We start from the raw sequence: 14,937 nt of genomic DNA, 5'->3' as shown, positions 1-14,937 counted from the left end.
CTGAGCTCTCGCTACTCCGTTTCCGAGGCTGGAGGACTTTGCAATTTGAGCTCTCACGTACTGTAACCCCTTCCTTGTTGCACAACTGGCAATATACCTGACGTGCTAACCTTCTCCCGATTGTTGGCCTAGGCCCGCGGACATTGGCCATGAGTCGGTTAAGTTGCGCTATCCTAGTCATAACTTTCTTGCAGACGCGTTCAGTTTCGTGTCTAGAGTTAGCCCTAAATACTTGGCCGATGGTTCCGTCATTATAGTCTCACCGCCTACCATCTTAGGTATGATGGTAGGTATTCGCTTTCTTGTCAAGATAACGATTTCGGTCTCAATCAGCGCTAATGTCAGTTCGTGATTTGCCATCCACCATAGCACTCTACTTATAATCGCATTCAACTTCGCTTGCGCGATGTCTACGTTTCGTGCCGTTATAACCGTGTAACGGTTTAATTTTCCCCAGGAGACTGGATAGTCAGTCAGTTCCAGGATCTGGATAGGGGAAAGGGGCAAAAAAAGAGTCTGTTTTTATATTTTTAATAATAACAAAATATATTTCTTAAGTAAAGAATAGCAATTTGCAATCAGTTGCTAAATCCCGGCTGATGAATTGTTTAAACTAACGCGGTTGACAATTTACAAGAATATCTACGCGATTTCGTTACAAGAATGATTCGGTGTTCGCGGCTACGGTGTTTCGGTACGGTGGCGCTTTGACGGATCGGTGGCGGGTTTTGAGGTTAGGAATTCATTCGGTATGGTGGAGTCGCACGGCTACGCTGATCCGAATCTGCGTACAGTAACGGGGTTTTGAGGTTATCCCTCGGATTTGTGGAGTTGTGTGGGCACGGCTTCACAAATCTTCGTCGCTCGTCTCGTTCCTCTCTTTATCCTGTGTGCGCACAGAGATAAAGCGAGTCGTGAGATGTCGGCGTAAGGCTGTGTTTGTTGGTTAGCAACTTACCTTTATTTCACGAGGACGTAAGCGCACGACCGGGTGAATCGCCGGTGGTGTAATTGTTACTCCCTCATCCCTCTCGGCTCATAACAGTATTTTATTATTTTTTGTAGTAAATTTCGAATTTATTAATCAGTACATTTTTACATTTCATACAATATTCTCACAAAAACTTTTTTTAATATTGTAAGCAAACTATTATTTTTTGTAGTAAATGTTAAATACATAAATAAGTACATTATTACATTTTGTGCAGTTTTCAAACAAAAGTTTTTTATTTACATATCATTCATTTCATTCCAAAATTTTTCAAATGCATAAAATTTAAATTGCTTTCTTATCACTTTGAAAAGCTCCATATCAGCAATAGTACAATTAAAATGAAAATTGGGCTATAAGTTTTTCTTACAGTAAAAGATGTAGATAAGGCTCTTTCGGGATTCTTACTCTTGATACAACCTAATTTTTGAAGTGGCATCTTTTGAACAAGATATTCTCGATGTTCTTGAAGCATTGTACACACAGTTCTTTTTTTGGACATTATTTCTTCGTCTTTTTCTCTTAAATTGCTGAGCCATATCGTAAACCAATGTAATTCGCAGTCACAAAGCAATGGATTATCTGTAAAGAAAATATTAAATTTAAAGTTTTCTGAATGCAATAAATTTAAAATTAACATTTGATGTCAAATAGTAGAAGACATTGCATTTGTCATAAAATAAAGGTTTGTTTCTCTTCAGTTATTGAATCGAAAACTCAGAAAAGATTACAAATCAACATAATATATTATCTTACATTATATTTATTTATTTATTTATTTATCAAACCACTTACAATGCATTTAGAAGGCATCCTATAGAGGTAAATAAAATTACCTGTACATAGGAAATGGTATAAAGAAAAGCTTAAAAACTAACCTAAAACTAAACAAGAAAGAAAAGTAGAAAAACAAAACAAGTATGTACTTTGCATACTCGTTGTGCTCCCCACCTTTCCAGCCCTTTCATACTGTTGTTGTAAAAATTGTTACTCATGATTGTGTTTATTTGTCTTTTCTAGCTACTAATATTCATTGCAAAAAATACACGCAATTGAATAAAGTTTTGAATTTGAATACGCAAATAACGATGATAAAACTTTTTAATGTTTAACAAAATACTTATTAATAATATATTTCCATATAGTTTATACTATAACTTTCAAAAATACTTATTTACATAAAATGTCTATTTGAGATCTCTTACATTGCGTTGGTTAATTGTAAAATACTAGTACTTAAAATTTAAGAGTTTTTCCATAATATATTGCATTCATTTTCTTTGATGTATTCTTTGAGTTTTGTTTTAACTGGTAGCTTACTACCACTTAATTCTTTCAGATCTCTTGTTAAATTGTTAAAAATTTTAATTGCTACATAGTAACTATTCTTAGTAGCTATTGTCTTAGATATTTTAGGTATTTGAATATCTTTGTTTCTTGTTTTGCTCGTCGAGTTAATATATTTTTGTCTTAGATTTTTATGATGGTACAAGATTGATTGATAAAGGAATAATTGTTTTACGTTTAGCGGGTATTTTTCTTTTATAAATTTGATTTTACAAATAATTTTCATGATTTTATTTTGTACTCCTTGAATTAGTTTAAGGCAAGTACCATAAGCTCCGCCCCATGCAATTATTCCATAATTAATTATGCTATGAAAGAAAGCGTAGTAATCAGTAAGTAGTGTTTTAGTGTCCATGATGTTCTTAATTTTAGCAAAAATAAAGATCAAATATTTGTTTTTTTTTTTTTATAATATAATCAACGTGTTTATCCCATTTCATATTAAAATCGAAGATTAATCCTAAATATTTATGGAATTCAACTCTTTTTAATGATTTGCTATCTAGCCTTATATCAACTGGTAATGGCACACTATCACTATCACAAATTTCCAAATCTCATGACAACCGTTTTCTCTACATTTAAAGACAATTTATTTACTGCTAGCCATTTCGCTACGGTTTTTAAATATTCATTCATCCTTTCCTCTGCCTTAGCCCACGTATCGTCACTCGAGATGACGATGGTGTCATCAGCGTAGGACAGGATAGAATCATTTGGCATATCTCTCAGTAGATCATTCACGTATATTATAAATAGTAACGGCCCTAGTATAGTTCCTTGAGGAATTCCAGTTGTTACGGTTTTATCTTCACTCATACAATTTGGAATTTTTACTCTTTGTTTCCTACTATCGAGACAGCTGATAAACAAATCTAAAGCAGTCCCTCTTACACCATATAGTTCTAATTTTTTAAGCAGAATTTTGTGGTTTACCATATAAAAAGCCTTGGATAGGTCTAAAAAAGCAGTTATCAGAGATTTGCTTTTATCCAAATTGTTGTAAATTAAGTTTGTTATGTAATTTAGACAATCTGTGGTGCCTCTATTACTAACAAAACCAAATTGTTTGTCTGATATTATATTATGTATTTCCATAAAATTGTAGAGCCTAATAAAAATTATTCTTTCAAGGATTTCCGCAATGTTTGAAATGAGGGATATAGCCGGTAGTTAGACATCAGAGTCTTAACCCCAGTTTTATAAGTAGGTATAACTTCAGCCCTCTTGAGGGCTGAAGGCCATACTGATTTCTCAATGCATAAGTTATAGATGTATTCCAATGGTGAAAGAATGTAATCTGCTATAGTTTGAAGGGCAGCTACACTTATATCATCCACTCCACCTGCTTTTTTTTCATGGAGCATATTATTTCATGTATCTCTATCGCATTCGTAGGTCTGATGAACATTGATTGATTATTACTGATTGGAAGTTTTACCTCATTTTCGTCCGGTACGACAATATGATTACTTAATGTTACTCCTATTGTACAGAAATACTCATTCAAAGTGTTTGCTATTTCCGCCCTATTTTCAAGCTTTACGTTATTGTCATATATATATATTCAATTTGTTCCTTTTTTGTACAGTTGATTTACCTAACTTAGCCTTAATTGTTTTCCACAGTTTCTTTAGATTATCACTGTTTCGCTCTATGGTTTCGCGATCGTATTTTATCTTAGCATCTTTGATGCCTTTATTTAATATTTTTGAATAATTAATATAGTCCTGTTTCAAAATTTGACACGTTGGTTTGCTCTTCATTAAATTATACAAGTTTTCTTTTGTTTATTGTTATCCAGTTTTTGCGTGGTACAGAATCTTTCTTTTTGTTTTTGTTTGCTTTGTTTGTAATAGTAGCTTTATCAACACAGTGTTGTATTATTTCTATTAAAGATTCTATAGCACAATCCGGGTTATCTATGCTCAAGATAGAGTTCCAATCAATTATACTTGCCTCTCTTCTTAGTTTTTTGTTACAAATAAGTTTCGAAACTGTATGGTCATTTATCTGTGCAGTTTCTTGTTTAAAATTTATCATCAGAGGGTACTGATCATTGAAAGGATTTGTTAACTTGTATGAATCTATTGAAATATTATTTGACTTAACAAAGAAGTTATCTATGCATGTACTTCCATCATTGTTGGTGGAGGGTCTAGTTATCGTTGTGAAACAAGGACTATATTTGAATTACAAAAAATTATTTATATATTCCTGGCTAAATGTTTTTTCGAATAAGTCTTTTGTACTAAAATTACCGTCAAGTATATCCACATTGAAATCACCCACTATACAATAGTTTTTTATCTTTCTCTGGGTTAACATGAATTTTTTAATGCTATGGATAAATTCTGTTTTTGGTAAGTCATGTGATCTGTAGATCGCGGAGACTTTAAAGGCTTCACCAGTTATTAGTTTTATATTTGTGCTTATTATCTTTAGTCTATCTATCTCATCTATACTAGTACTTTCAAATATGTTATTCTTTATATAAAGCATTACCCCGTCAGATTTATTGATTACACTATTATTGTAATAACTCTTATAACCACCTAGGTGAAAGTACTCTGGATGTTTTAGCTTCCATGTCTCCGTGCACACTACAATCACTGGCTTCCTAGCTAGTCGCTCAATAAAAGTCTCAAATTTCGCAAAATTTGCATTTAGACTTCTTACATTTATACATAATATTAAGTTTTTAGTTTTATCATCATTAAGACTTTTATTGAGGGTTCGTATGTTATAATATTCTATTTCACTATTTCTTATTTCAATAAAGTCAATGTCTTCCATTATGCGCTTTGTTGTTCATTTTGCTCACTATTCCTGAGTTTATGCTATGCAGACTTGTAGTCGATAATCCAGCTGATATTTAAGCGAAACAAATGTTTTCCGGTTCTCCGGGCCACCAGCCCTACGTCACACTTTTTTATATATTACGTTTTCTAGTTATGAAAAAAATGATTGACTATAAAAAGTTTGAGCCTTAAAAATTTTTGACCTCATATATTTTGGGTCTTAAAAAATTTGGGTCATAAAAATTTTGGATCTTTAAAATTTTAACTTTCAAAAAATTTTGGTTTCAAACATAAAATTTTACAAATTTTGGATCTTAAAATTTGGGCCTAACAAATTTTTATTCTCACGAATTTTCAACCTTCAAACCATTGAGTCTTAAAAATGTTGAACCTTCAGAAAATATATAGATGGAGACGTGTTCGTAAATTTAGGTTGATCCTAACAAACTTATTTTAGGCATTACAAAATGTGGTTCTTACGAACTAATTTCAAAATTAAAATAAATAAATGTTTACTTTATTGTTGTCTAGCTTCATTTATTGTACATTGTGATTTTGCTGCTGCATTAGTTTAATGCTACAGTAGATTTCATATTTTCAGCGCTGTATTTAAAAAATACAGCATCTGATTTTCACATATACAGCGCTGCATGTAAAAACTGCTGCAGCCAATTCTAATATTTCCAGCGCTACATTTAAAAAATGCTACAACTAATTTTTACACATACAGCCCTGCATTTAAAAAATGCTGCAGCCGATTCTTACATTTACAGCCCAGAATTTACAAAATGCTGCACCCGGTTCTCTTATTTTTAGCGCAGAATTTACAAAATGCTGCATCCGGTTCTCTTATTTTTAGCGCAAAATTTACAATGCTGCAGCCCATTTTCATATTTCCAGTGGTGCACTTAGAAAATAGAGCAGCTGTTATAATATCGTACTATTTAAAATGTTTCGTGTTGTTCTACTTTAGCATTGTTCATTTATAGCAAATTTAAATGTGGTCTATCTTTTACTTTCAATAAAGCCACATATAACTAACCATGACTAAAAACTGACCATGGCAGATAGACGCCAACTTTATTGTATAACTGACCTTGTGATTTATTTATTGTCAATGTGGAACCTTATCTGTGAAAAAAATATTTTTGACGCATATTAAAAAGTAGTTCTTCTTTTGATGGTGATAAAGTTATTCTTGGTATCAAATAGTACATTATGATATGTGTGACTTAAATGGTTCTTTTTTACACGGCGCAGTTAGCACCCGAGCGTAGCGACTACTTTAGTCACAGATAGGTGTGACTTAACAGCGTATTTTAGCCGCGCTGTGCTATAATCTAATTTTTCGATGATCTTTCCCTTTAAAATTTCTGCTTGGATCAAATGCTTTAAAAACTGTTTAACTATTAATCGTGTTTCATTACGAAGACCTTCATTATTATTCTAATTATTTAAGGTAGTTTACCGGAATATTTATTTTCTAGTTGAATTGCGAAGCAAGTTTTCTTAGAATATTTTTTTAAAACAAGCTTATGATGTAAAATAGCAATACAAATCATGGAGAAAAAGTTGGATAGGGCAAGCGAGGTCTTTTCTAAGATACAACAATTCAAAGTTTTCATCCCATGCTATCAGTATATCTCTATATAGGTGCGCAGTATTCCTCTCTCTTACAAGTTTTGAGAGTATTTTGTACTTTAAACAATTTATATCACAATTCTAATGTTTGATACTATAAATTGGAAGGTTTTGACATTAGATAACACTGCATACTTTTTTAAATAAGGAATTTTCTAATGAAAACCCTGATTGAGCACCACTGCAGCCAGTGAACTACCTTAATAAAATTTCAATGACTCCAATTTTAAATTGTAATTTATGTAGAGGAAGTCCATTAGGAGTTAAAGATTTCAGAAATTCTATAGGTAACATAACATCTAAGTTTTCTTCATTATTATTTTCTGTTGTATTTACACTTAAATATTGAACGAAATGTCCTTTCATAATAGCTTGTATTTTAATATCAATATCGATTAAATCATCATTTAATGTTTTGTCATTGATTTTTATGTTATTTCCAAAGATTTCTGTAATAATGTCTCCTTTTGATATCATGTTAACAGGTATTTGAAATAGTTCATTGTCTTGTTCATAAAGATTTAGACGTTTTCCATGACCAACATTTAATAGACATTGTTTGAAATTGTCATCGTTGTTGGATACACGAAGGTTTTGATTCAATTTCATGCGTCTAAAATTTGTCCGCAAGTAGCTTTACTTCACTAAATTTTCGATAACTTAAATTCGATTACTGTGTCAAACTACCGGTAATGTTTGTCTAAAATCTCCTGAAACGAGCATAGATTTATCAACAAACGTTATTTTTAAATCACATAAATCTTGAAAAAGACGATCAACTGCTTCAAAAGCAAATTTCGATATCATTGATATTTCATCCCATATTATAATTTATACATCTTAAAGTTTTTTTTTATTCATAGAATTAGGTTTTACATTACATGTTGCACAATCATTAATATTCGGTGGTAATTTAAATGTTGTATGTACTGTTCTTCCATTACTAAGTAAGTTCGCTGCAATACCAGTCTAAGCAATACATAAAAATGGTATATTATGTAATTTTCAGTAATCTATTAAAACATTAAGTAAATAACTTTTTTCACTCCTTCCTGGTGTATCAATAAAAATACACTTATACTGTTTATAATTTAAACTTTCTAAAACTGTATAATGTATATTTTTTTGATTTATGTTAAGGGATCCAACTTTCTTCTGTAATTTATCTAGCATATTAGTTTCTTTATAAAAAAATGTCGCATTATCAAATCCTTCAATGTACATTGTTATATTAGGCAAATTAAAATCACTTAACGTCAAACCGTTTACTTGCATTACTTTTTCAATTGCATTTACTGCTATATTATCACCTGTACATTCTTTATAATTAGGATGATAAAAATTACTCTTACATTTTTAATATAATTCTCGTGCATTGATTGGGTTATGAAAAATACAAATAAAAGCAAACAATTCGCATAGCACTGTTGGAAACTTTATTTATACTGCTTGTTGTATACATTTGTCTCACTCTTCATCTTCATTGATAAGATGTTTTGCTATAGCAGCTTTATAAAATGTAGAATATAAAACTTCGATAACAGTACGTAAATCTTCAAATAAGGTTGGCCTTTTACATGTAAAAGTAATAATCTGATAAAGTATCGTCCTCGATTTTATTCCATGTTTTTAGTTTTTCGTCAAATGTGTAATGTATTAGTTATGACGGGCGATATTAGCACGTCATAAGCTCAGCATGCCGCGAGAAGGAAGACTTGTACTAAATTCACACTGTTACAGGTACCAGCGCTGGCAAGGCGGGGAGAGCTGCTGGACGACGCGAGAGAGGCGGAGAGAGAGGGAGAGAGAGAGAAAATTCGGCGACACGCGACTGAGACGCGTGCCGCCAGATACGATCCGACCTTTGAACTGACTCCTCGCGAGACGCTCAGTACTTTCGGGAGATAGCTGTTAGGAGAGTAAAAGTTGAAGTGTGTGAGTGTGCGTGCGTATACGACATTGCGTCTCGCTACCGCATCCGGAACTGCACCGATGGGGTTCCGACTGCTGACAGCGAACATCAGGGCGATACCGGCTAATTGTAAGTGCCAGCTCTCTCTCTCTCTCTCACGCTACACTCGCCAGGGCTCTCCTTATCCTCCCTCGTACCTGCGACCTCGCTTGCTCGCATGCAAGCCCTGTATATAGTTTGTCAATAAACGCTGTGACAGTTCCTCAACAATCTCGACAGTCGTTATTTTGCATGTTCCTCCGCGTATACTTGTACCTCGCTCCATCACCGACCCAGCCGCCTCCGCGGGCTTGCGTCTCGCATATGTACGAGATCGCAGCATAACTGGCATGGCCGGAACCTATTCAGCACTAGGTGCTATCCCGACGACTCTCTTTCTCGAGAGTAACGAGGTCTACGGACCTTGATTATAGCGGAGCTGGAAACTGAGCAACTGCATCCAGTACACCGTTATATAGTGTATCAAAATAAATATAATTATATTATAATTTTTTGCATTAAGGTCAGTTTAATTTAATTTTAAAAATGCAGATTATGTCATTTCTATTATTTTATTTTTAATGTTTTCCTTCTTCCATTTTTCAAAATATATTTTTATTATATTAAAGTGCTAAATGACATCATCTTATGAGGCAGATATAATTTTGGGCCTTAAAATTCTTGGGTCTCAAAATTTTTGGGCCTTGAAAATTTTGGGCCTTAATATTTTTGGATCTCAAAATTTTTAGCCTTAATATTTTTGGATCTCAAAATTTTTAACCTTAATATTTTTGGGCTATACAATTTTGGGTTATTTAAATTTTCCTGTACGCCGTAAAGCCATTCACATCTTTTCTCAACAAGTGATATATAATATTTGTTTATTATTATTATTTACTGATTCGGAGGATTGGCGGAGTAGGTAGGCGTGGTGCAGGAATATAAAGCGCTTTGGGTTGATTCGTCTTTATTCGTGCCACTTGGTTCGGTTACATGTGTATATCAATTTGCACTGTGAACGACTGTCTTTGGCGGCGGCTGGCTGACGTCTGCCTCGGAGCAGCCGGGCTCGGGAGAGAGAGGGGAGCGCGCGGAGCGAGCGCGATCTCTTGGCGATTGAAGGAACTTTTGCAAAACTCCCGTACATTTACAATTCAAAGCTTACTATTTACATGTTGCCCATATATATCTAAAATAGAACAATATAATGGGTAAAGGTAAACATTTTAAAAAATAAATATTTGAAAGGCAAAAATTACGAATTGAATTATAAAGAAAGGTAAAATTTTAAGTCCCAGAATATCGAAAAGATATAATTTTGAAAACCTAAATTTGGAAATTCCTAAAAATATCGCTTTTGCAATATTTCAAAATCTCAGTTTATATATTTTGAATTTCTGATCTTCGCCCTTTCTAATTTTCATTTTAAAAATTTTTACCCTCACTCACAACTGACATATTTTATTAGTTTAATAATCCTTTAATATTTCATGATATATGATATTTTTTGTATATATTTTCACGTGTGTGACAATAATATCTAATTTAAATCATCATTTTTATTACTTTTATCTTTGAAACTTGAATTTTTTGAAAGTGAAATTGTTAAATTTTTTTTAACGTTACCCTGGATAATGCTACATATTGACTATAACTGAATACTGGATTTGGTAAATAGACACCAACTTTGTTTAATGTTTGGCCTTGTGATTTGTTGATTGTCGATGTGGAACCTTATCCTAATCGTACTGGAAACTGTCGTCTTGTCATCTCAAAAGAAATTTCTTCCTTTGAAGAAGTCAAATCAATCCGTGGTATTAAAACAACTTTACCAAATTGTTAACCGCTAGTTATTTCTGCTTGTATACAGGATTGCATCATTTTCCTTACATTTACTAGGAATCGGGGCGCGCTACGCGCGCTCTTATTTATACTTTTGGTTTCTATTTATAAACAAAAATGAACGAAATCATTGAAGTATATTGGAAAGAATTTTGAGCGCTGGAAAGAATTTCTAGAGATATTTGCATATAAGTATAAGATTTGATTAGAGATGCTATTCGAACAATGTATATAACTACAATGACATGTCATTGTAGTTATATGCATTGTATTCAAATTGGACATCTGACTCTTTACACTAATACTTGCGAAAATGGTGTAGAAACAGTCTACAATAACAGTTTCGTTATAAGTCACTTGGTTTGCTTTTTCACTTTAAACTCTATGGTTGCGTAAATAGAATTTTTATAATAGCTGTCTATATAAATATATAAAAATTATATAAGCTAATATAAAAATTATTTAATTTCATGTTTTAGAACCATGAAACAAACCTACAAACAAAATGTCAGCTTTCTAGCTATGATAGTTTTTGAATAAACCTAAAAACAAATTTATGGTATATCAATCGTATCGAACCAAAATTTTTGTTTGGGCCCTTGATTAAAATCTATCATAGCTAGATATCGTCGCTCCCTACGAAGAGTAGCACTGTTTCAATTTCCCGTCATAAGTGGCACAACTCATTTCACGCACGCTAGACTAGCAAAACTCAAAATTTCCCGCGCAGACTAGCACAACTCAAACTTTCTTACAACTTAAACAACGAGTTTCTATAAAAAATTCTTGATTTTTGCAAAACTGTCCCTAATGAACATTTTTAAATATTCACAATTTACGACTTTTTACTGAATTTAAAATTGTTTTCACAAATACAAGAATTTTTCACAAACATTTTTTAAAATTATTCACTTTTTTTAGAAACCATATAAAATTTCCGAAACCTTTTTAAACTTTGAGGTTTGTCTGTCTTAGTCCAAGGTTTTCATGAACTTAACCAACAAAATAACCCAATAAAAACGTAAAATGCTCACATTTCAAGTAATATAAAGTCGCGAGTTGTACTACTCTTGACCTATAGAGTATATAACCTCTTGACATATATAACTATAGAGTTTCAAACGAAAGAGCGAACCAAGAAATTTATATAGAAACTGTTATTGTAGACAGTTTCTACACCATTCTGGCAAGTATCAGTGTAAAAAGTCAGATGACCAACTTGAATACAGTGCACATAACTGTATAATGACATGTCAAATTGTTCGGATAGCACCTCTGATCAAATCACATATCTGGTGAAGATTAACAAAAGTCTATCAAAAAAAATGTTATTGTTTATTCTCGATAACGCATATATAATGATAGAATTTCTTGAACACCTTGAAACAAATCACTATGCAAAGTTTCAGCTCGTCACCATGCTTCTGCACTTCTGCATATGTATAAATATATGTGCGAGGTTAGGTTGCCCATTCTCAATACACACTATATAACTGGTAATATATAACCAGGTCTCTTTGCTACTATCTCATTTATTTATTTTATTTCAATCTTTCATTCTGGGCAAGCAAACACCTTAAAAATATATATCATTAAGGTTATGAGTTTAAAACATAGATCCTAAATCAAGAAGACGGCTGATCTCATTACCTAGGCAACTAACCCGCAACCAATCATAATCATGTATTAAATGCTTCACTACAAAGACCATCATTTTTTAAAGAGAGGACTTAAGTACCATTACAAAGCCCATCATTTAAATTTAAATTTTTCAGCAAAATTTAGAATGTTATTATAAATATTTAGTATATCATTCTTTTTCGGTTCTGAAATTGCTAATCAAACTATTTCGGAAAGTTTTTGGTACAGTTTTTTGTTTTGCTATCAATAAATAGTGAATTTAAGTTATTTTTACCACAAGGGCCATGTATCATTAATTGCTTAACGATATCATGTAATCTTGGATATTTTATTCCATGAGATATTTCTGCACTTATAAGTTTATCAACATCATCTGTATTGTTCAGTTTTTATGAATAAAACCCAACAAGCGCATATGTGGTAAACCTCCTTTCTGAAACTTAATTACATATGTATATGCAATACATTTTCGAAAAATGTATTTTTGAGAATTTTATTTAATAATTCATTAACATTTGCATTAAAAACTTTTACTACTAAATCAGATCTATTAATAGCTGATTCATTTTTTCTTAAATTTTGTTTAATTTCCTTCCATTTTAGGTTACATGTCATGGTAATGAAAAGATCTGTTTTATCATACTTTTGAACTGTTGTCATTGAGTCTAAAACATTTGTTGTAACGATCGTGAACTTCCTGAAAATGTTGAATAATAGTAATTTTTGGAGTTTGTGTAAAAACATGTGGGAAGTGTGTTTTGATGCATTTTTAGTCGAAAAATGATGTTTTGGGAGAATGTCTGTACGGATGTATGTGTGTGCGTATGTAGACGTCTGTATCTCAGCTTCCACTCACATGGAAAGGTACCCAACCCGAACTTACCGATTTTGATGATTTTCATATATGTTGTAGAACATAAAAAAATAAGAGACACGTATTTTTTTTTATCGGCTAATTTTCACTTTTAAGGGGTAAAAACCTCCCCTAAAGTTAACCCCCAAAAAGCGTTTTTTTTAAATATCTCGGCTTAAAATTAATATTTTTCAATAAAACAAATTGGAGGTTATTTCTTACAAAAAGAGCAAGTATTTCATGGTGATTTGAAGAGTAAGGGTAGCATCCCCTATTTTTTAGGGGTTGAAAACATATATTTTTTGGCATAATTTTATAATAAAAATGTTTAAACCGACTAAAAAAAATTGGAAAAAATGTTTAAACATCCTTAATAACAAAATTTAGTTGACGTCTTTCGGTGTTTTCATAAATATTACCCCTAAGGGGGTAAACCACCCCTAACACAAAATAACTGTAAATATGTAATTCAATACATAATATTTCGTAGAAAGTTTGTATATAGAGGTTTTCGAGGTCGCTGATTACAAATCTATCAGATTTTGAAAATTCAAAATGGCGGAACCAATAGGACGGAAATATCGAAAAAAAATTTTATATAATAAAAAAGTTTTAAACGACTAAAAAAATTGGAAAAAATTTGTAAACATCTATAATAAACAAATTAAGTTTTTCGATTTTTTCATAGATACTACCCTTTAGGGGGTAAACCACCCCTAACACAAAATAACTATAAGTATACTTCAATCCATAATATTTTGTAGAAGGTTTGTATATAAGGGTTTTCGAGATCGCTCTTTGCAAATCTGATATCAGATTTTGAAAATTCAAAATGGCGGAACCAATTTGGTGGACGAAAATGTCGAAAAAAAATTATAACTTTCATAAAAACTTGTTATAAATGTGTGATCTTTGTAGCCTGTACATGTGAACTAAAGAGCCTTAAACCCTAAACCCCTAAAGAACAAATAGGCTAAATGGTTGTGCTTTTTAACCAAACCACCTCAAATTCCTAAATTTGTAAACAAGAAAATTCTGTGTGTGAAGCAGTTTTATAATTTCCGTAGAAATTGTTATCAGAATGTTATTGAAATTCCTTTATTGTAAATTCAACTTATAATGTATTTTTGTTTATAATATTAGAGTATAATAATAATCTACAATCTTTTATCTTTTGCCATAGTGCATTTTTTGTATTGAGCATAAAGTATATTATTTTACGATGTTTTTACAATAATGGTAGTACTCATAAAAGTGTTTAAAGCACAATGCTTTTTTACACCAACCACATCGTACAATTGCAATGTTTGTGCACCCTTCTATTTCACAATGTGTTGCACAAGACTTTCCAAAACTGAAATCTATAGGATTATCAAATTTATCTGGTTTTTCATTGACGTAACCGCTTTTATACCAGGAATATTTAAACAAATCTATATATCTCGGTGAAGACAGTTGGTTGTGAACCAATGATTGAAGTTTAATTATATTATTTCTCACATGTAAATTCATATCATGATCCATTAACATTACATTATCAGAAAATGTTCGGACAAAGTTTTCCCAAATACGGAATCCATAGACATCAAGTGGTTGTATTTTTCCTGTGGTTCCAGTTGGAATTTTTTTTATGTTAATAATTTTATTTTGTGGCATTGTTTCTTCTATACCTTTGTCACAATGATCACTCCAAGAATCAAGTAATAGTATTGAGTGATGGCCTACATAGGGATAAAATATTTTTTCCAACCAGATTTTGAAGTGATCTGCAATTAAACGACTTACTAATTAATTGATCAACGATATTACAATGTAAAAATTGTTATTAGTTCCCTTACTTGTTGTTAATTTTCCAGATTTGGATGCTTCC

The 14,937-nt window shown here is 31.9% G+C and overlaps 1 protein-coding gene across 28 annotated transcripts in view; it reads right to left on the bottom strand.

Moving 5' to 3' along the window:
- Positions 1–1,056: 1,056 nt before the first annotated feature.
- LOC100117118 (leucine-rich repeat-containing G-protein coupled receptor 4) overlaps positions 1,057–14,937 on the bottom strand; it is a 722,517-nt gene continuing 708,636 nt past the window's right edge. For 14 of the 28 annotated variants that reach the window (XM_031925169.2, XM_031925168.2, XM_031925181.2 and 11 more), the window contains one exon: positions 1,199–1,573. In XM_031925169.2, the coding sequence (XP_031781029.1) occupies positions 1,293–1,573 (281 nt within the window). In that variant the 3' untranslated portion in view covers positions 1,199–1,292. Of the gene's footprint in view, positions 1,574–14,937 lie in introns of all 28 variants that reach the window. The other 14 variants (XM_032601533.1, XM_032601531.1, XM_032601537.1 and 11 more) reach the window with 2 other exon arrangements.

This window comes from Nasonia vitripennis (assembly GCF_009193385.2).
Source record: "Nasonia vitripennis strain AsymCx chromosome 2 unlocalized genomic scaffold, Nvit_psr_1.1 chr2_random0006, whole genome shotgun sequence".
NCBI classification, from domain to species: Eukaryota; Metazoa; Arthropoda; class Insecta; order Hymenoptera; family Pteromalidae; genus Nasonia; species Nasonia vitripennis.
Note: the sequence above shows the minus strand (reverse complement) of the source record. Positions and strands in the feature narration are given on the sequence as shown.